The sequence below is a fragment of the Perognathus longimembris genome, chromosome 4, assembly GCF_023159225.1.
Source record: "Perognathus longimembris pacificus isolate PPM17 chromosome 4, ASM2315922v1, whole genome shotgun sequence".
NCBI classification, from domain to species: Eukaryota; Metazoa; Chordata; class Mammalia; order Rodentia; family Heteromyidae; genus Perognathus; species Perognathus longimembris.
The window spans coordinates 91511319-91532505 of record NC_063164.1 but is presented as its reverse complement, the minus strand read 5'-3'; the positions used below and the strand labels follow the sequence as shown (position 1 = coordinate 91532505).

Sequence of the window (21187 nt, the reverse complement as noted above, 5' to 3'; positions counted from 1 at the left end):
AGGAATTGTCATATTGAAACCCCTTTGTACAACTATTGAAAAAGAATGAAAAATATGTTTTTTTAAACCTTAGTAGGTATAATATATATGCAAATGGGCTGATTTGCATATTTGTCATCTGTATATTCTCTTTGTTTCCCCCTACCTTGCACCAATACTATAAATTGAACTCAGAGTCTCACATATTGCTTGGCAAGTACTCTACCAGTGAGCTACAGTCTCTGGCCCTTTTTAACTTGTTTTTGAGGCAGAATCTCACTGTATTGCCTAGGCTAGGCTAGCCTAGAACGTAATAACTTGATATCCTCTAAAGTGTCTGGGATTTACAGGCATGTCCTGCCCAGCTCTTTGTCTGTTAATTATTCATATTTTTTTGTCTCCTTTCTCTTTGGCGTTTTTTAGTTTTACTTTTTTGTTATTTTATTTGCGGTTTTTATTTTGTAGGTTTGGTTTTGTTTTTTTAGATCAGGTATATAGTCCAGACTGCTCTCAAAATCGTTATCCCCCTACCTCAGCCTCACTAATGCTGGGATTACAGGTGAGCATCTTTTTCTTCTTTTTTTTTTTTTTTTTGCCAGTCCAGGGGCTTGAACTCAGGGCCTGAGCACTCACTGTTCCTGGATTCTTTGCGCTCAAGGCCAGCACTCTACCACTTGAGCCACAGCACCACTTCTGGCTTTTTCTGTATATGTGGTGCTAAGGAATCAAACCCAAGGCTTCATGCATTCTAGGCAAGCACTCTACCACTAGACCGCATTCCCCTCCCCACGAGTGAGCATTTTTATGCGCAGAATTTTAGGATTACATGCTTTTTTTTAGTGTTGAGTTTTCAGGGCTCTTTACATTTATTCATTTATTTATTCATTCATTTTTACCTGTCTTGGGGCTTGAACTTAGGACCTGGGCACTGTCCCTGAGCTTCTTTGTGCTCATGGCTAGCACTCTACCACTTGAACCACAGTGCCACTTTGGACTTTCTTAGTAGTGTATTGGAGATGAGTCTCACTGATTTTCTTTCCCAGTCTGGCTTTGAACCCTGATCCTCAGATCTCAGCCTCCTGAGTAGCTAGGATTACTGATGCAAGCCACTAGCACCCAGCTTCTTTATGTATTCTATCTGTAATCTCTTTGTTAGATATGTTTCCAAGTCTTTTTAAACTAGCTGAGTCCTGGGGCTGGGAATATGGCCTACTGGTAGAGTGCTTGCCTCCCATACATGAAGCCCTGGGTTTGATTTCACAGCACCACATATATAGAAAAAGCTGAAAGTGGCACTGTGGCTCAAGTGATAGAGTGCTAGCCTTGAGCAAAAAAGAAGCCAGGGATAGTGCTCAGGCCCTGAGTCCAAGCCCCAGGTCTGGCAAAAAAACAAACAAAGTAGCTGAGTCCTTTGAGTGCAAAGCTGAGTTAAGTAGAACTGTGCAGTATTACTTGCAATGCTGTACTTAATGCTGGGCAAATGCTGCTGTTCCATGGCAGATCTTCAGATCCTGCTCATCTTCCCAAATGGATATTCTACCCACAAAACACCACTTCCCTTCTCCTTTTTTCCCCTAACTTCTGGCAGCCACAGTTCAACTGTTCATTTTATGAATTTTTCCAGGAACTTCATATGTTCAAAATCAAATAGTATTTGTCCTTTGTGACTGCCTTATTTTACCTAACTATAACATCCTTCATCTTGTCAGATATTTGTATTGTAAATATTTTCTTCCAACCTATGCCTCAGGTTTTTTTTCAACCTATTACAATGGTCTTTAACAAAGCCAAAGTTTTTCATTATGATTAGGGTATTTTTCCCCCATGGCTTATGCTTTTAGAACTGTGTCTAGAAGTTCTTCATTTAATCCTAGGTTTTCTTTGTTGAGATGGAATCTTGACTTATTGCCTAGACTGGCCTCAAACTATGATACTCACAATCTCTGCTTCCTGAATAGCTGGGATTACAGGTGTGCATCATCGCACATACCAAGATATGATTTGTTTTGTTTTAGGGGATAGGGTTCCTTTTTTGTTGTTTTTGGTAGTACTGAATGGAGTTTGAACTCAGGATCTTGTACGTGTTTGGCTGGTCTTCTATAATTCCTCTACCCAGACCAGCTTCAAAACTGAAACCCACTGATTCTTAGCCTTCTGTGTAGCTAGGTTTACAGGTGTGCGTCATCAGCACTGGCTTGCATTTTTCTCTTTTTGGTCAGTCATAGGGCTTGAACTCTGGGCCTAGGCGCTGTCCTTGAACTCTTCAGCCGAAGGCTAGCTAGCGCTCTACCACTTTGAGCCACAATTGCCACTTTGGTTTTCTGGTGGTTAATTGGGGATAAAACAGCCTCACAAACTTTCCTGCCCAGGCTGGCTTTGAACCACAATCCTCAGATCTTAGCCTCTTGAGTAGCTAGGATTACAACAACTATGAGCCACCGGCGCCCAGCTGGCTTGCATTTTTCAGCAGTATGCTTATAGCTACTTTTGATGACTGCATTATCTGTTGAAAGCTCTAGGAGGGTTAGTGCATGGCTCAGTTGGTAGAGTGCTTGCTAGTGAACAAAAGTGGCAGGTACTACATTCAAGAAAGCTGTAAGAGTGGTACCTCTGTGTGGTACGGTGTGTGAAGTAGAAAAAACTTAATTTCCCATTTGTAATCTTTTGGAACTTTATCACTTGATAAATTTATTTTTTATAAAAAAAGAGGCATATAAAAACTGTGAAGTAGAAATATAGCTATAATTTAAAAAATAAACTCTAAAGGCAATATGCCTTTAGTTCTGTGGAGAATAGTACATAGATAATAGTACATAAAAGTTGGTAGTTTGTGTATGGTGTTACTTTAAGTCACAATAAGTGTTCTTTGTCATTGTCTTGTTTTTGTTTATGCCTTTTCTGTGGCTTGAACTCAGGACCTCAAACTCTCTATTCTTTTTAGCTCAAGGCTGGCACTCTACCATGTGAGCCACACCTCTACTAACAAATATTTTTTGTTATCTTAAGTTAATTGAATCACTGCTTATAAAAAGTTGATGAAAAGCCAGGCACCAGTGGCTCACACCTATAGTCTTAGCTATTCAGGAGGCTAAGATCTGAGGATCACAATTCAAAGCCAGCCCAGGCAGAAAAGCCCCTGTGAGAATCTTATCTCCAGTGTAAACTACTCAAAATATCTGGAAGTGGAACTGTGACTCAAGTGGTAGAGCAGTAACCTCGAGCACGAAGACAGTCGTAGGCCCTGAGTTCAAGCCCCAGGACCTGTAAAAAGAAAAAAAATTATGAGAAATACATAGAGTATTTTCAAAAGCTGAATCCTGGACTAGAATGTGTAGATCAAGGTAGAGCACATATTTTGCCTGCTCAGGGCCCTGATTGAATCTCCAGCACCAAAAGTAAATAATATTTGAATTGCCTTTTGAAGTTACTTTAAAAGTTGCACATGTAGAAAGAGTAAAGTTTCATTTGTATGCTTTACAAAAATATCCCTCCCCTAAATTATTGTAATGTTCTTACCTGCTGCATGTGCTTTTCTTTCAGTGCCAAACCTAAATCCGAAATCCACATGTCCATGGCCACGCCAGTCACTGTGTCCATGGAGACCGTATCCAATCAGAATAATGATCAGCCCACCATTGCAGTCCCTCCCACTGCCCAACAGCCTCCACCGACCATTCCAACCATGATTGCCGCAGCCAGCCCCCCATCCCAACCAGCTGTTGCCCTTTCAACCATTCCTGGAGCAGTCCCCATCACTCCACCCATCACCACCATCGCAGCTGCACCACCACCATCAGCCACTGTGGGTAGCACTCTGTCCTCTGTTCTGGGTCCTCCTATTCCTGAGATCAAAGTGAAGGAAGAAATAGAACCAATGGACATCATGAGGCCAGTTTCCGGTAAGTTCATTCACAAACATCCTCCCTTTTTCTGTTTCCTCTGTAGAGTTCAAACTCTTGTGCAGCCATCAGCCAGAAACCCCAACTTTCTGATGCTCATTTTAAATGATGTATTTTACTCGTTTTTTTTTTAATAATGAAACTGCTTTTGAAAACTAAAGCCTTTTTTTTGCTGTCATTTTATGATTTTTATTTCAAACGAAACTCATGGGAGAGATTTCCTAGGCACATTCTTTATTATAGAAAACTAGGCAAGATGTTGTGGTTCATGCCTGTAATTACAGCAATTGGGCAACCAAGCAGGTGGATTTCAACTTCTAGGCCAACTTCAGTCTGGAGAGTAAGACCCTTGCTCAGAAGGAAGGAGCGCTCATGAAACAGATTAACATATGGTCATAAATAAGCTGATAATTACAATTTGTTCATTGTCAAATTTTACTGTCTTGCTATGTGGTAAGATTTACAGTTTTGAAAGTATTGATAAACATACATGTGATTAGTAAAATCTTAAAAATTATTTATTATTCCTTATTCTTAACTCCAGGCTTTTCCAGTTTGTGAAAATCAAATCTGTTTGAAAGCTTGCTTTTTTGTTTTCATTTTTGGGGATTTAGTTAAGTGGCTTACTGTTGTTTTTAAAATAATAGATTGTGGGGTGTTTTCTTAGTACAACAGTAATCTTGTGTTTAAAAAGTAGGCAGATCCACTGTGAAAATCAAGTTATTTTGTGCTTCAGTTACCCAATACTCCGTACCCTTTCAGTGTGGAGGCCTCCATTTCTTCTGGTTTTTGTTCAGTAAGAGGTATGGTTCTACTGTCTGTAGTTTCGTAAACCTGCTATTTGCTTTCTTTCTAGTTGTACAAGAGCAATTTCATTGTGATGTTTCTATACATGTACACATGTATCCCAGACCACCTCACCTCCTCTGTCCCTGTCTCCACAGCCCCATTCTCCTTCTCACTAAGAAACAACTTCAGTAGATTTTATTTTTCTTTCATACAGGTAAATAAACTGCTTTGACCATGTTCATCCTCATTTACTTTCTTCATTAGCCCTTCCCACTCTGGCTCCCCCATCAGAGCCTTTTTTTTTTGCCAGTCCTGGGCCTTGGACTCAGGGCCTGAGCACTGTCCCTGGCTTCTTTTTGCTCAAGGCTAGCACTCTGCCACTTGAGCCACAGCGCCACTTCTGGCCATTTTCTGTATACGTGGTGCTGGGGAATTGACTAGGCCATATCCCCAGCCCTGGGAGCCATTTTTTTTTAAGTGTGTACTAATTGCACCAAGGGGGTTCACATTTGTATTATTTAAGCCATGAAAATATCCTCCCATGATCCCAGAGGGGAAATGAAATGCTCTCAATTTTGCTGTTTGTCTCCTCTCTCATTTACGTAGTTCTCTTTTCCTGCCTGTGCTAGAAAGCTGACAGTAATCCTGCCTGAACCTGTAAGGAAGAATTATTCTCATACCAACAGTGCAGCCTTACATAAAACAAGTACCTCTCCATTCTTATAGCTTCTGTTCTAATTGGGGAGACAAAATGACTATTACAGATACACGGTGTATGTATGTATGTATGTATATGATAAGTGCTCTGTCTACAACAGATAAAGCAGAGACAAAATACAAGGGAAGGTTGAGGTTTATGATTTATAGTAATCAACTTTTAATACTGTGACAGAATAATTACTGAGAAACAATTTGAAAGGGGAAGAATTTATTTCAACTCAAGACTCAGAGATTTCCTCCTTCGTGATAGGGAGGATGTAATGGAACAAAGCACCTCACATGAGAGTGACCAGGAAGGGGAGGAAACGCCTGTGCTAGCAGGCCTTCTACAGCTTCCACCTTTCCCACTTTTATTCCACCTTTCTTTTCTCCTTTTGTTCTATGTGGGCCCCAGGCTGTGGGATATTGCCACCCACATTCATGACAGGTCTTCCTGCCTTAGTCTCTCAGCTTCATGGCCCTTAAGGTAGGAGATCTCTGCCCTACCCTATTCTTGCTGCTATATGCTTTCCCCAACACAGTGGAGCTGGTCAACATGGACCAAAAGAAACTTCTACACTGTGAGCCAAAATGAAGCTTGCTTCCTTAAGGGGTGCTTTCCTTGTCACAGCAGTTGAAAAAGACTAGCACAGGGCTGCAGCTTTAGTAAGGTTTTAAGAGAATGGCTCACTGTGGAACTGACCTTGAGTAGAGCCATGGCATCAGTGAGGTGGTGGTTCTGACCATACCTGGCGAAACAGCTTCCAGGCCTAGGAAGCAGTTAAATGCAAATGCCTAGGGACAGGAGTTTCCCTGATAGTGCTCCAAATTAGCAAACAGTGGTATTTGGAGCCAAGTCAGGAAGTAGAGTGAAGGTGGCAAACAAGTCAGAGAAATAAAGACATGGCCAAGCACATACTTGTGTAAGAACTTTGAAGCTGTCAGGTTTGATGGGAAGCTGACAGAGGAATGCCTAGAGCTCCCTCACTTTTGAAGAGCACATGTGGTGACTGTGTAAAGAAAGACTGTTGGAGCAAGAATGGAGCCAGGAAGACTTGCCTAGAGGCTGGTGACTTTATTTCAGGAAAAAAGTAAAGGCTTATTAACAAGTAGTGGTGGTAGTGGTATTAAAAGGTAGTTGGATTCAGGAGGTTTTGTTGGTTGTTTTATTTGTTGTTTTCAGTGCTAGGGATCAGACAGGGCCTTGAGCATGTCAGGCAAACTGAGTTACACCAAAGATGGGATGCTGAGTGTCAGGGAAGAGCATTTGATGCAACTCCACAGTATTTGGCCTTAGCACATGGAAGCCATGGAGCTTCCATCACCACCTGATATAGGGATCACAGGACTATGTTTGTATGGAGAGAGTGAGTTGGAGAGGGGGGTGTGGGGGGGGGGAGTGTGTGTTATACAAAGTTACAATCCCATAAGCCAGGTTATGAGTACAATACTTCTTGATCACTGTCACCTTTTCCTTCATGTGTTCTCATTCTCCCCCTCCTCTCCCTACCCTCAAGTTACATAGCTCAATATTTACATTATTTACATTGAATGTAATGATTGCGTTTTCTCATCCTTCCTCCTGGAGGTTCATTTTCAATATGGTAAACTGGAGGTGTCTGATAAACATCCACATGTAGATATCAGATAGTTGGATCCATGGTCCTGGCTTTGGAATGAAAAAAAGGAAGCTGCAGATACAAATGTAGGGGGTGACAATATATGTATTTGTTGTATTATTTAAAGCTGTGAGCCTGGATGATGTCATTAGAGAAATGAGTATCAATAAAAACAGAAGCAGTATTTAACCTGAACCCTAGAACCCTGCATCATTATGAAGTAAAGGAAGGACATTTAGTAAAGGAGACTGAGGGGCTGGGGATATGGCCTAGTGGCAAGAGTGCTTGCCTCGTATACATGAGGTCCTGGGTTCAATTCCCCAGCACCACATATACAGAAAACAGCCAGAGGTGGCGCTGTGGCTCAAGTGGCAGAGTGCTAGCCTTGAGCAAAAAGAAGCCAGGGACAGTGCTCAGGCCCTGAGTCCAAGCCCCAGGACTAGCAAGCAAGCAAGCAAGCAAGCAAGAAATAAATAAATAAATAAATAAATAAATAAATAAATAAATAAATAAATCTGAATAAAGTGATAAATAAATAAATAGATAAATAGATAAATAAATGAGACTGAATAAAGTGACCAAAGTGATAAGAAAATGGCTGGAAGTATGAAGTGGTCTGTGAGGCAAGAACTAAAATATTTCTGGGAAGAGGAATGAGTGACTAGATCATACGTGATTAAGAAATCAAGGCAGTTGAGGACTGAGCCGTGCTTCGGATTTAGCTATGTAAGGCCACAAACAAAATCACAGGAATGCCACCAGCACAACAATGTTCATCGCAGCACGATTTGTCATAGCGAGAATCTGGAACCAACCCAGATGCCCCTCAGTAGACGAATGGATCAGGAAAATGTGGTACATATACATAATGGAATTTTATGCCTCTATCAGAAAGAATGACATTGCCCCATTTGTAAGGAAATGGAAGGACTTGGAAAAAGTTATACTAAGTGAAATGAGCCAGACCCAAAGAAACATGGACTCTGTGGTCTCCCTTATGGGGAATAATTAGCACAGGTTTAGGTAAGTCACAGCAGAGGATCACAGGAGCCCAGTAGCTATACCCTTATGAACACATAAGATAATGCTAAGTGAAATGAACTCCATGTTATGGAAACAATTGTTATATCACAGTTATAACTACTTTCAACATGCCATATGTAACTATAGCCTCTATTATTGATGATCTTCCTGTATCACCTTTCTATGGTTGTACCTACACTATCTCTGTATCCTCTCTGAGTATATTGGAAACCGGTATACTGGTATTAGAACTAGAAAATTGGAAGGGAATACCAAAATCCAGAGACACGGGGTAAAAAAAGACAAACAACTACAAAAGCAAACTGTTTGGTGTAAATGAACTGAACAACTGAACAACTCATGGGGGGGAGGGAAAGGAGGAAGGGAGAGGGGGGAATGAGGGACGAGGTAACAAACAGTACAAGAAATGTATCCAATGCCTAATGTATGAAACTGTAACCTCTCTGTAATTCAGTTTGATAATAAAAAAAAAAAGAATAAACAGGGCTGCAGTCTTAAGCTACAGTCTTGAGCTGTAGATGTCCCGACCCCCCCCCCCCCAAAGAAACAATATAGACAGGTTCTTTGCCAGAGTGTAGCCCAGGTGGCCTCTAGTCCATTTCCCAGGAGAGTCCTCATCTCTATCTGGAGCCTCATAAATCTGCCTTTACTGTGCTTTTCTATCAGTATTCTGGTTTTCTCAGCTCCCACCAAATGTAACTATCAAGCTTAGCTTACAAGGCTTTTCTAACCTTTTCTTTTTTTTAATTTTTGTTTATCTTTTTGTTTTGTTTTGTTTATTTATTGCCAGTCCTGGGGCTTGGACTCAGGGCCTAAGCACTGTCCCTGGCTTCTTTTTGCTCAAGACTAGAACTCTGCCATTTGAGCCATAGTGCCACTTCTGGCCTTTTTGTATATATGTGGTGCTGAGGAATCGAACCCAGGGCTTCATGTATATGAGGCAAGCACTCTTGCCACTAGGCCATATTCCCAGCCCCATTTCTAACCTTTTCAAACCCCTCCTGAAAATGAATTCCAGACACTTCTGAACCACCCGATCACGTATAGTCACAAAAACTACCCCACTTATCAGTAACAACTTCCTACGTTAGCTTTGCCATCACTGTGACAAAATACCCAAGGGAAAAAAAATTAACGTACAAGGAGGAGTGACTTATTTTGGTTCAGGGTTTCAAAGGTTCATAGTTGCTTGGCTCTATTGCTATCAGACTGTAGTACAACAGTACCTCAAGGAAAAGCACATGGTAGAGCCTAATCTTCTCATGCTGTCCAGGAAGCAAAAAGAAGGGAGAAAATTTTGTCTTTTTATTAAAGATGAGACAAGGAATATTAATGTAAATTATATCCTCTACAGAAGGGAGAATTTCTGGTAGAAGAGAAAAAGCAAACTGGACACAGGTGGCTCATGCCTGTAATGCTAGCTACTCAGGAGGCTTAGATCTGAGGATCACCATTCCAAGCCAGCCCAGGCAGGAAAGTCCATGAGACTCTTATCTCCTACAAACTACTCAGAAAACTAGAAGTGGCACTGTGGCTCAAAGTGATAGAGTGCTAGTCTTGAGCGAAAGAGCTCAGGGAGCTCAGTACCACATAAACAGAAAAGGCCGGAAGTGGTGGCTGGTGGCTCAAGTGGTAGAGCGCTAGCCTTGAGCACAGAGAGGCTCAGGGATAGAGCCCAGGCCCTGAGTTCCAGCCCCAGGACTGGCAAAAAGAAAAAAAAAAAAGGCAGGGGGAGGAGGGAAGAAGGAAAGGCAATGAGAATTGCTAGAGCAGCATTTGAAGAAGTAAACTGCAGGAGCTGGGAATATGGCCTAGTGGCAAGAGTGCTTGCCTCTCCATACATGAAGCCCTGGGTTCGATTCCTCAGCACCACATATATAGAAAAGGCCAGAAGTGGTGCTGTGGCTCAAGTGGCAGAGTGCTAGCCCTGAGCAAAAAGAAGCAGGGACAGTGCTCAGGTCCTGAGTCCAAGCCCCAGGACTGGCAAAAAAAAAAAAAGGGTGTGTTTCTGAAGGGTTGGCCTTTGCTGGAGGAATGGAGAAAGGGAGACCAGTCATAGAACAAGTGGGAGATACGATGTTGGGAATTTATGGACATTTACTTCTGATTGATTCCACTTCCGTGAAATAGTTGAGAAATAATCTTCAAAGGGTATTGGTAGAGTTAGGGGAGGTGAAGGTTTGGAGGTGTAAAAGGTCATCTGGAGTGGTATAGGATGTGTCAAGCATGACAGAATTGCATGAAGGTGAGGCCAATCAGCATTGTTTTGTCTCTCCAGCTGCATTGAGCTAAAAAGATGCAGCTGCTCAGCTAAAAAGATTATACCTCTTGTGTATTGCTAAGTGAAAACAATAATGCAAGAAGAGGGACAAGTCAACTCTTAATAGAGAATTAGGTGCTAGAAATTGAGATGGGGTGTGAAGCAATTTACAATTACTGATGATAACCAAGTTTAGGATGTAATTATTGGTAGTGGGTAGCTCAGGTTGGGTAGAGAAGACAAGTGAAGCAATTACTGGCAGAATAAAAGTTCAACCCTGAAGGCTTTTTATTTGAATTCAGTGTAGTGTAGTTGTAAAGAGCCTGCCTCTGTCAACTCCCAACCCTGCCACTTCATACTTGTGTGACTTGTGCTACATTTTCTCATCTTTGAATTTGAGAAATTGTGATGATCTCTACTTATTCAAATTGTTTTCAAGACTCTGAATTAATAGGTTACCTAGTAGGAATTTGTGTTTAAAGGCCAAATGAACAATCACTTAAACATGTAAGCTTTTATCTCCCTTGAAGCAAGCCAAGGAACTTATTCAGGAATGGTATGTAGGCTCCAGGTCACTAAGGATTCGGGCCCTGCCCAGTTTTTACTGCATAACCCTTCATGCTTTTAATTCAAGATAGCTGCTGGAGCTCCAAACATGATATTTGGGGTCTAGGGCACAGAAAGAAAACAAGGAATAGTAAGTCTTCTGTTCGTTTTAGGAAACTTCCTTTAAGTTTTACAAAACTCTGCTACTTCCATCTTATCTGTGCACACTTGTGAGGGAAGCTAAGAAATACACTGTTTAGCCTGAGTGGCATGTCAGAGTGTGGGGGCTCTAAATTAGGCAGGATGAAGATATGGGACATTAAGAAGCCATTGGCAGCTTGGCACCAGTGGCTCACACCTATAATCCTAGCTATTCAGGAGGCTAAAATCTGAGGATTGTGGTTCAAAGCCAGCCCAGGCAGGAAACTCTGTGAGACCCTTACCTCCATTTAACCACCAGAAAACCAGCAGTGGCACTGTAGCTCAAAGTGATATTGCACTAGCTAGCCTTGAGCTGAAGAGCTCAGGAACAGCACCCAAGCCCAGAGTTCAAGCCCCACAACCAACAAAACATAAGCCACCATTGGCAGCCTCTGCATCCATTAGAGTCTTACATAGTGTTGCGTCTATTGAAGACAGCACAGGTGTTAACCATCCACAGTGTAATCATGCTAATGGGTGCTAGTGGTGCAAGTCAAGTGAAGCTTCCCATTATGTTTGAGTTCTCATAGATGTGTGTGCTCCATTTCCTCTGACAGCAGTTCCTCCATTAGCTACCAACACTGTGTCTCCATCTCTTGCATTGCTGGCAAACAACCTCTCCATGCCTACAAGTGACCTGCCACCTGGTGCCTCCCCAAGGAAGAAGCCTCGAAAGCAGCAGCACGTGATCTCAACAGAAGAAGGGGACATGATGGAGACGAACAGCACTGATGATGAGAAATCCACTGCCAAGAGTCTGTTGGTGAAGGCAGAGAAGCGCAAGTCTCCTCCCAAGGAGTATATTGGTAATAGCCACTTAGGCTGATTGTCTCCTGGCCTTGTGCACTAAGTCCAAGTCCATCCCAGAGGGTTCTTCCATAGACATTCTTCATTTGAAGCTCATTTACTGAGAGCTAACTTGGAATATTGTTAAAAGTGTATAATCTATCTAAATACCTTCTTTCATCCTTTCTGAGTAGATGAGGAAGGTGTAAGATATGTCCCAGTGCGTCCACGACCTCCCATTACTTTGCTTCGTCACTATCGGAATCCCTGGAAAGCTGCTTACCACCACTTCCAGAGGTACAGTGACGTCCGGGTCAAAGGTTAGTTTCCCCAGAAACAGTTTTAATTCATGACATTGATATGACACTTCACTATGTCTCACAATAAAAGAGAGTAACAGAATCACAGCTCTCTACCTAAAACTAAACAAAACCACAGGAACCCTGTACTGGTGGCTCAGGCTTTTAATTCTACCTACTTAGGAGGCTGAGATCCAGAGGATCATGGTTGAAAGCCAGCCTGGCAGAAAAGTCCATAAGACTATCCAAATAACAGAGAAAAGAAGGGCTAGAGTGATAAAAGTGGTTGAGCGCCAGCCAGGCAAGTAATCTATGATGTAGAAGTCCTGAGTTAACACACACACACACACACACACACACACACACACACACACACACACACACACACACACACACACACACACACATACACATATAAATATAAATAGTTGTGTATAAAATTTGGAAAAATTTCCTTTGCCCCAGAAAGCTTTATGTAATTATCAGAATCCTGGTCACGTAGATAAAAGAATTGTACAGCCTTGGTTTTAATAAAATCTATGTTAACAGTTCCCCAAATGTTAATAGACTAACCTTAGTCCACTGAGTAGTCAGAAGGGCTGTGTTAATTCAGTCCTCAGTCTGCATTAGTTCCTCAAATGCTATGTTAAATGTTTTACCAAAAGACCTGTTTAATATATATATGAAGCTCCTGGAATGATCTAGGGCAAGCCTACAGTTGTTGAATCTGAGAATCACATTTTAATAAATGTGCATATAATGAAAATGACTTACAAATAGCTGTGCTACCTGGGTGCTAGTGGCTCACACCTGTAATCGTAGCTACTCAGGAAGCTGAGATCTGAGGTTCGTGATTCATAGCCAGCCCTGGCAGGAAAGTCTGTAAGACTCCTATCTCCAATTAGCCACCAGAAAACTAGTAGTAACTCTGTGGCTCAAAGTGGTAGAGCAAAGTGGTTGAGCTGAAGAGCTCAGGGAGAGTGTGTCCAGGCCCAGAGTTCAAGCCCCATGACCGACCCGCCCCCCCCCCCCAAAAAAAAACCTTTTGTCATTCATCTCTTACTTCACATTTCCTAGTCTCCATAAATCAAACCCAGAAACTTCTCTAACAGACACTCTTAATAATTTACCTGACAAATCCAGTCTGGATAGGTTATGTCTCTGAATAGCCATAGTTCCCAGTTACTCTTCCTCACGCACATACAGTGATTTCTGAACATCACTGGGGAATTTTCTCCAGAATCATCCTCAAATACCAACATCTACATACCCAAGTCCCTTATATAAGTGACGGGATTTTCATACAACCTATGCATATCTTTTTTGCTTCAGTTTATCCCTTTAGCTGGGTGCCAGTGGCTTACACCTATAACCCTAGCTACTCAGGAGGCTGAGATCAGAGGATTGACGTTTGAAGCCAGCTCAGGCAGGGAGAGTCCATGAGACTCTTAGCTCCAATTAACCACCAAAAATCTGGAAATAGAGCTATGACTCAAGTGGTAAAGTGCTAATCTTGAACATAAAAGGCAAGGGACAGTGCCCAGGCCCTGAGCTCAACTCCAGAACCAGCACACACACGATAGACAGAAATACATGGTGCTATCATTTGTGCTGCTTGAATGCAATGACTTGCCTTTTTCTTTCTTTTTCTTTTTTTTTTTTTTTTTTGGCAGGTCCTGGGGCTTGAACTAAGGGCCTGGGCACTATCCCTGTGCCTCTTTGGCTAGTGCTTCACCACTTGAGCCACAGCACCACTTCTAGCTTTTTTTCTGAGTAGTTTATTGGAGATAAGAGTCTCATGGGGCTGGGAATGTAGCTCAGTGGTAGAGTGCTCACCTAGCATGCATGAAGCCCTGGGTTCGATTTCTCAGTACCACATACACAGAAAAAGCCAGAAGTAGGCGCTGTGGCTCAAGTGGTAGAGTGCTAGCCTTGAGCAAAAAGAAGCCAGGTATAGTGCTCAGACCCTGGGTCCAAGCCCTAAGACTGGCAAAAGAGAGAGAGAGAGAGACTTTTCTGCCTGGGCTGGTATTGAACCTCAATCCTCAGATCTCATCCTCTTGAGATTAGCTAGGATTATAAAAGTGAGCCACTGACATCCAGCAACAACTTAACTTTTATAACAATTTAAGTGTATATTTATTTTTATGTGATTTTAGAGGAGAAGAAAGCTATGTTGCAAGAAATAGCTAATCAGAAAGGAGTGTCATGTCGTGCTCAAGGATGGAAGGTTCACCTCTGTGCTGCCCAGTTACTACAGCTGGTAGGTGCCACCCTAGAAGCTGCTGCATCATACTAAGACAAGAAAACATGGGAGACCTCCATCTGAATACATTGCTTTTGCTCCCTACTAACAATAGCAGGGGTTCTGTGTGCTGCTCTATAGTGTTATAAGCATTGTCGATTATGATTCTGTTCTAAAACCTTTTGTTTTTCCGGTTGTGGGGCTTGAATTCAGGGCCTGGGTGCTGTCCCTGAGCCTATTTGTGCTCAAGGCTAGCCCTCTACCACTTGAGCCACAGCGCCACTTCCAGCTTTTTTGAGCAGTTTATTGGAGAAAAGAGTTTCACAGGGACTATTCTGCCTGGGCTGGTTTCCAACCATGATCCTCAGGTCTCAGCCTCTTGCTCTCAGGTAGGATTATAGATGTAAGCCACTGCACCTGGCTATCTGTTCTAAATCTTAGTTCTGGTAACCCAGATCCAAAATATAGGAACAGCTCTAGCATAAGATCTATAGTTAAAATTCAGTGGTATGTGCTGTTGTGACACTTGCAGCAGGGAGAACCTCAAATGGCGCATTGTTTTAGTGTGTGTGCCAGTCTTAGGACTTTACCTTAGGGCATGCTCAGTAGGCCAATGCACTACCACTGAGCCACAGCTCTACTTCCAGCTTTTTTTTTTTTTTTTTTTTGCCAGTCCTGGGCCTTGGACTCAGGGCCCGAGCACCTTCCCTGGCTTCTTCCCGCTCAAGGCCAGCACTCTGCCACCTGAGCCACAGCGCCCCTTCTGGCCATTTTCCATATATGTGGTGCTGGGGAATTGAACCAAGAGCTTCATGTGTAGGCGGCAAGCACTCTTGCCACTAGGCCATATTCCCAGCCCTTCCAGCTTGTTTTTATGGTTAATTGGAGATAAGAGTCTCACTGACTTTCCTGCCTGAGCTAGATTTGAACTGAGATCCTTCTATCTCAGCCTCCTGAGTACCTAGAATTATAGGTATGAGCCACTTACGCCTGGCTTCACATGGCCTACTCTTAAGCCTCTTCTTACACTCCTTCCTTAGGGAAGGCCCTCTAGCTGAACAACCTGCTCCCCTTCAGTGACCAGTGCTTCTCACTTGAGTGAGGGCTTCATTTACCTACCAGATTCCAAACCAGTCACATCCTGCCTTAGAGGGGAAGGGGTCCTTCTGTCTCAATCCTACAAATCCTGCCCACGGTTCCTACTTTTTTGTTCTGTTCCTAAGAGTAATCCCTGGGACTGGAAATGTAGCTTAGTGGTAGAGTGCTTGCCTAGCATGCATGAAGCCCTGGATTCAATTTCTAAACAGAAAAAGCTGGAAATAACACTGTGGCTCAAGTAGTAGAGTGCTAGCCTTGAGCAAAAGAAGCTTAAGGACAGCACCCCAGGCCCTGAGTTCAAGCCCTAGGACTGGCAAAAAGAAAAAAAAGCAATCCCTGGATGATGTGCCATGTTCTCCTTTCCTAAACCATGAGTGTTTGAAAGTTGCTAGCATGTCATCCAGGGGTGGCTCTTCTACATTCAGCCATTTCTGAGACAAGAATCTATCCTTTTTTTTTTTTGCCAATCCTGGGCCTTGGACTCAGGGCCTGAGCACTGGCCCTGGCTTCTTTTTGCTCAAGGCTAGCACTCTGCCACTTGAGTCACAGCGCCACTTCTGGCCATTTTCTGTATATGTGGTGCTGGGGAATTGAACCCAGGGCTTCATGTATACGAGGCAAGCGCTCTTGCCACTAGGCTATATCCCCAGCCCAAGAATCTATCCTTTATCAGCTGGATGAAGAGGTTATAGACAAATTAACAGACTCTCATGAAATTTTCCTATCTTTGAAGTAGGGGTGATTCCAAAAACATTGTTTACTGTGAGTATCCAAAATACGTAGTACCTTTTCACTTAGCAGAAAATCATTTTATGAAACTAATGGAGTTAGTTTTGAAGGGTTGTGAAATAAATGTTATATTAAGTTATCCTTGCTGGTTGTGGTGGCACATGCCTGTCATCACTGTACACAGACAGAAAGTAAGGCAGTATAGTCCTGAATTCAAGAGCAGCTTCAGCTATGTAGCAAGTGTGGGCTCACATATAAATCACTGTTGATCAATTTCCTTTATTGGTAAAAGTATCACCTTAATCCTTGGGAGAAAGGATTTGGGGGAAAAAACACCTCTTTTTTTTTTTGGCCAGTCCTGGGCCTTGGACTCAGGGCCTGAGCACTGTCCCTGGCTTCTTCCCGCTCAAGGCTAGCACTCTGCCACTTGAGCCACAGCGCCGCTTCTGGCCGTTTTCTGTATATGTGGTGCTGGGGAATCGAACCTAGGGCCTCGGGTATACCGAGGCAGGCACTCTTGCCACTAGGCTATATCCCCAGCCCCGAAAAAACACCTCTTAACCCAGTTTGCAAAGCTGATCAGAGGTGAGTTCTTTTGCTCAAGATTCACATAGAAAAGTGTCTCTGAAGTCAAATACATTCCCCTTTGTATGTTGCAGACAAATCTAGAACATGATGTTTACGAAAGACTTACCAATCTACAGGAAGGGATTATCCCAAAGAAAAAAGCAGCGACTGATGATGATCTACACCGAATAAATGAGCTGATACAGGTTTGAATGAGCCCTTTCCCTGCTGTTACCCACTCTAGGAAGCTGTTTATGATGGAGTTCTGCTCTCTGTTTCCTCCCTCGTGCAATAGCACCTTTTGTAAAGCTTACTTATTTCAGCCTGGTTAACAGCCATGCAGATATTTTCTCTGTGGGGGAAGCCTTGCGGCCTCTGCAAGGACACAGTCCTCTAGAAGTAGTGTCCTCCTGCCTGCAGCTGACCATATCATGTCTTCTGTTCCAGGGAAACATGCAGAGGTGTAAGCTGGTGATGGATCAAATCAGTGAGGCCAGAGACTCCATGCTTAAGGTTTTAGACCATAAAGATCGTGTCCTGAAGCTTCTAAACAAGAATGGGACTGTCAAGAAAGTATCAAAATTGAAGCGAAAGGAAAAAGTCTAGATCCAGAAGAATCAAGAATTTGAAACAGAATTTATGAAGAATGATGGCGGGGGTGGGGGGAGGGTTTGGATATTTTCAAGGTGGAACATTCAAATAAAGGAAGTGTTCCCTTCAGTCACACGTGAGAAGAGAGGGACCCACGGCATCCAGTTGCACAAAAGGATCAGATCTGACATGAAACAGTGAGCCTCATTTTTCAGGCACATCCCTGTTAAGCCTATTCAGTGTCCTCTGAGACACAGGTGGCTGCTGGCATTTTCCAGCCTTACGGTTTATAGACTGTATTGACCTGGTGGATCCTGCCGGACCCATACCAAGCCTGGACTGAAAGTATCCACTTGGACCATCTGTTATCTCTTATCTACACTGAAAAGAAAACCTCTTCTCTCTCCAGTCAGTTCTGTTTGAACTTCGGATGTCCAACTTGGCCTTTTATTCTAGTGCCCCGGCACCAGGAAACCTACCATATCAATTCTTGTCCGTTTTTTAAAGAACCATTTTCAAGTGAAGTTGTTATGTTTTCTGTCCTGCGTGTGTCAGAATTGGGTTTTTGTGGAAATTCAGAGCCAGCAACACCACCAGTAGCTTTGAGGTCTCTCTTGTTCTGAAGTACATTCTTGATTTCTCTGTACTTCTGTAGCTGCTGTGATGCTGTTAATTGTATGTACCATACATCTCCAAACATTAATAAAGGACTTGAAGAGGTTTTGTACATGAGTAGTCTGTGTTGTTGTTTTTTTCTAAAGTGCATCCGTTTTTGCTCTGCTGTCTTTTTGCACACATTGTTGAGCCTACTCGCTTAAAAGTTTTGTTATTCCACATAGAGGTCCATTTATCCCAATAATTTCAGTATACTACAGTAATAAAATGTCTTAGCTCTTAGTTTTTGAAATACAAGCCTAATCAAGTGGGTCATATTGAAAGTTTGTTAAGGCTGCATTGCATGGCGCCAGTGGAGGAACACTCTCCTCACAGGATCACCCTTGCTTCTCTAACTTGTATGGTGTGGAACTTGTATGGTGTGGGCAGCCCAGCTCTCTTAGAAGATGGGCTGCCTCTTCTTCCTTTGGCCTCTGTGGCAGACCAAGAAAGATTTTCTCAGAACCCATTGCTTCTAATATTTGATTCTAATCTTCAGGACATGTATCTCAAGCTGCCAGTTTGAGACTATGCCCTTACCTGAACAGAGTTGACATGGGGATTGGATGTTCTTTCTGCCCGGGCCTGTAGGACCAACCAACCTTCCAGTTCACTGGAAACAGCCTTCCTTGTATTGGAATAGTAAGCTTTTGTCTGTTGTGAGTATAGTTAGGAAGGAGCAGAACAAAGTATTGACCTTTGACCTTGCTGTGCCCAGCCTAACGAAGGCCTACGTGATCCAGACTGGCTCACCACAGTGTTTTATTGGTACGGGCAGATAATTTAGAGATGATACCATTGTCTACTAGGCCACTGCTGGGATACTGTTTCTTTGCCTCTCATCTGTTCACATCTTGCACATACACTTCTGTGCAGATTGACATTGAGATTTTGATGGCAATTGCCTCGCACCTGTAGACTCATTTTAGTAGTGTAGCCATTTTAGTATTGATTTTGCCAATCCAGGAATTTAGAAGGCCTTTCCATCTTCTAGTATCTTCAGTTGGTTTCTTCAAGCATTTATACTTTTCACTGTAGAGGTCTTTTAAGTTTATTTAGGTAGTTGTACAAAGGAGTTACCATTTAACAAAGCTTATTACTATATCTTGATCAATGTCACCTCTTTTAACATTCACACCCATCCATACTCAACTCACATGTTCCCTCTTAATTTTGTAGAATATATATTGGATTCTCAACTGCATTCTCCCCCTTTTCATTTCCTGTGCCCCTTCCCCCTTGCCCACCCCACTCCTTTCGAGTACCTGCTTCCTAGTGTTTCATTTTCCTGAACTTTGATTTTGCCTTTTTATGGACTTATACTAAGTTCTCCCCTGAATCAATACACCATTTAAATCAGCGATATTTTAGTTAATACATTAGTATACACTAGGTGTATTTTTGCTTTATCTTTTGTTCTGCTACTAAAGCTTGAGCTGAGAGCCTGGACTAGGCCATATTCCTAGCCAAAAAGTTTAAATTTTAAAAAGCTATTGACCCAGGCCTTGAGTTCAAGCCCCACAACCAAAAACAAAACAAAAAAAAGCTATTGCTCTGAGCACTCATTTTACCTTCTCAACATTTCACAATGGTAAGGTGTCTCATCCCACCTTAGCAGGTGTAGCAGAGATGCCAAACAAAGTACAAGGGAGGGCTGGGAATATGGCCTAGTGGCAAGAGTGCTTGCCTTGTATACATGAAGCCCTAGGTTTGATTCCTCAGCACCACATTTATAGAAAAGGCCAGAAGTGGCGTTGTGGCTCAAGTTAGCAAGCAGAGTGCTAAGCTTGAGAAAAAGAAGCCAGGGACAGTGCTCAGGCCCTGAGTCCAAGTCCCAGGACTGGCCAAAAAAAAAAAAAAAAAGTACAAGGAAAAGCGACCCTGCATGCGGCCTTTGGAGCCAGATCTCCATTCAGAGTCAACCCAGGTAGATATCTGAGAGATTCTTACTTCAAATTAACTAGTAAAAAGCCATAAGTGGAGATGTGACTAGAGCACCAGCCTTTAACAGAAAAAGCTTAACAAGATAGTATTCAAGCCTGAATTCAAGCTCTACTACAAAATTTTTAAAAAGAACCTAAGATTTGACCTCTCTCCCTATATATGTGTATAAATATGTACACACACATATGCATATATCTACATATAATACATATAAATTATATAACATATTGAAGAGTTAAAGTAAACCCCATTTTCAGGAAGTCCCCATTTTGTTTGTTTATGAGCAAACCCAGGCCACCAAGCTTATTAGGGCCCAGCTAGTCAGGAAACTCCCTGCTTAACTAACCACCCCGGAATGCCTCAAGCCCTGAGCCAATCAGATTTGTACCCGTATCCTAATCTTGCTTGAACACCTGATTGCTGTAACTTTGGTTTTTTGCCTTTATAACCTCTGTGAAATCTCAGCTCAGGGCTTCCTCCTAAACTCCGCTATGTCAATGGATAGGATGAGGCCCGAGCCCACCTGAATAAAGCCTTGCTTTTGCATTTTGGAATGCCTGGCTCTCAGTGGTCTTCTTGGTGGTCTTCTCGCGACTTAGGCATAACAGTATGTGTAAATATCTATGATTTACTTATTTTTGCCAGTCCTGGCTTAGACTCAGGGCCTGGGCACTGTCCTTGGTTTCTTTTTGCTCAAGGCTAGCACTGTACCACTTAAGCCACAGCGCCACTTCTGGTTTTTCTGTTGATGTGGTACTGAGTGATGGAATCCAGGGCTTCATGCATGCTAGGCATGTACTCTACCACTAGGCTACATTCCCAGCCCCTATGTTTTGGGGGTTTTCTCTCTCTCTCTCTCTCTCTCTCTTTTTTTTTTTTTTGCCAGTCCTGGGGCTTGGACTCAGGGCCTGGGTACTGTCCCTGAGCTTCTCTTGCTCAAGGCTAGTGCTCTACCACTTGAGCTACTTCCAGCTTTTTCTGTTTATGTGGTACTGAGGAATCTAACCCAGGGCTTCATACATGCTCGGCAAGCACTCTAGCACTAAGCCACATTCCCAGCCCAACCCTTATATTTTTGTTGTCTTCTCTCAAAGTCTTCCTTTTTTATGGTACCTTGCCTTTCTGCATTGCTATTTTCTGCAAAGGTATTTTTAAACCTCAACCATCTGGCAAACTCCTATCTTTGAGAATTGATGAGATCCCTTCCCTAGGTATCCTGTGTAATCTCCCAACTTTTT

At 42.7% G+C, this 21187-nt stretch overlaps 1 protein-coding gene across 6 annotated transcripts in view; it reads left to right on the top strand.

The window, feature by feature from the left end:
* Positions 1-18078, top strand: part of Sap130 (Sin3A associated protein 130) — a 78778-nt gene extending 60700 nt beyond the window's left edge. For all 6 annotated transcript variants that reach the window (XM_048345674.1, XM_048345676.1, XM_048345673.1 and 3 more), the window contains 6 exons: positions 3520-3878; positions 11594-11842; positions 12017-12142; positions 14281-14384; positions 16853-16966; positions 17208-18078. In XM_048345674.1, coding sequence (XP_048201631.1) covers positions 3520-3878; positions 11594-11842; positions 12017-12142; positions 14281-14384; positions 16853-16966; positions 17208-17366 — 1111 coding nt within the window. In that variant the 3' untranslated portion in view covers positions 17367-18078. The remainder of the gene's footprint in view (positions 1-3519; positions 3879-11593; positions 11843-12016; positions 12143-14280; positions 14385-16852; positions 16967-17207) is intronic.
* Positions 18079-21187: the final 3109 nt, after the last annotated feature.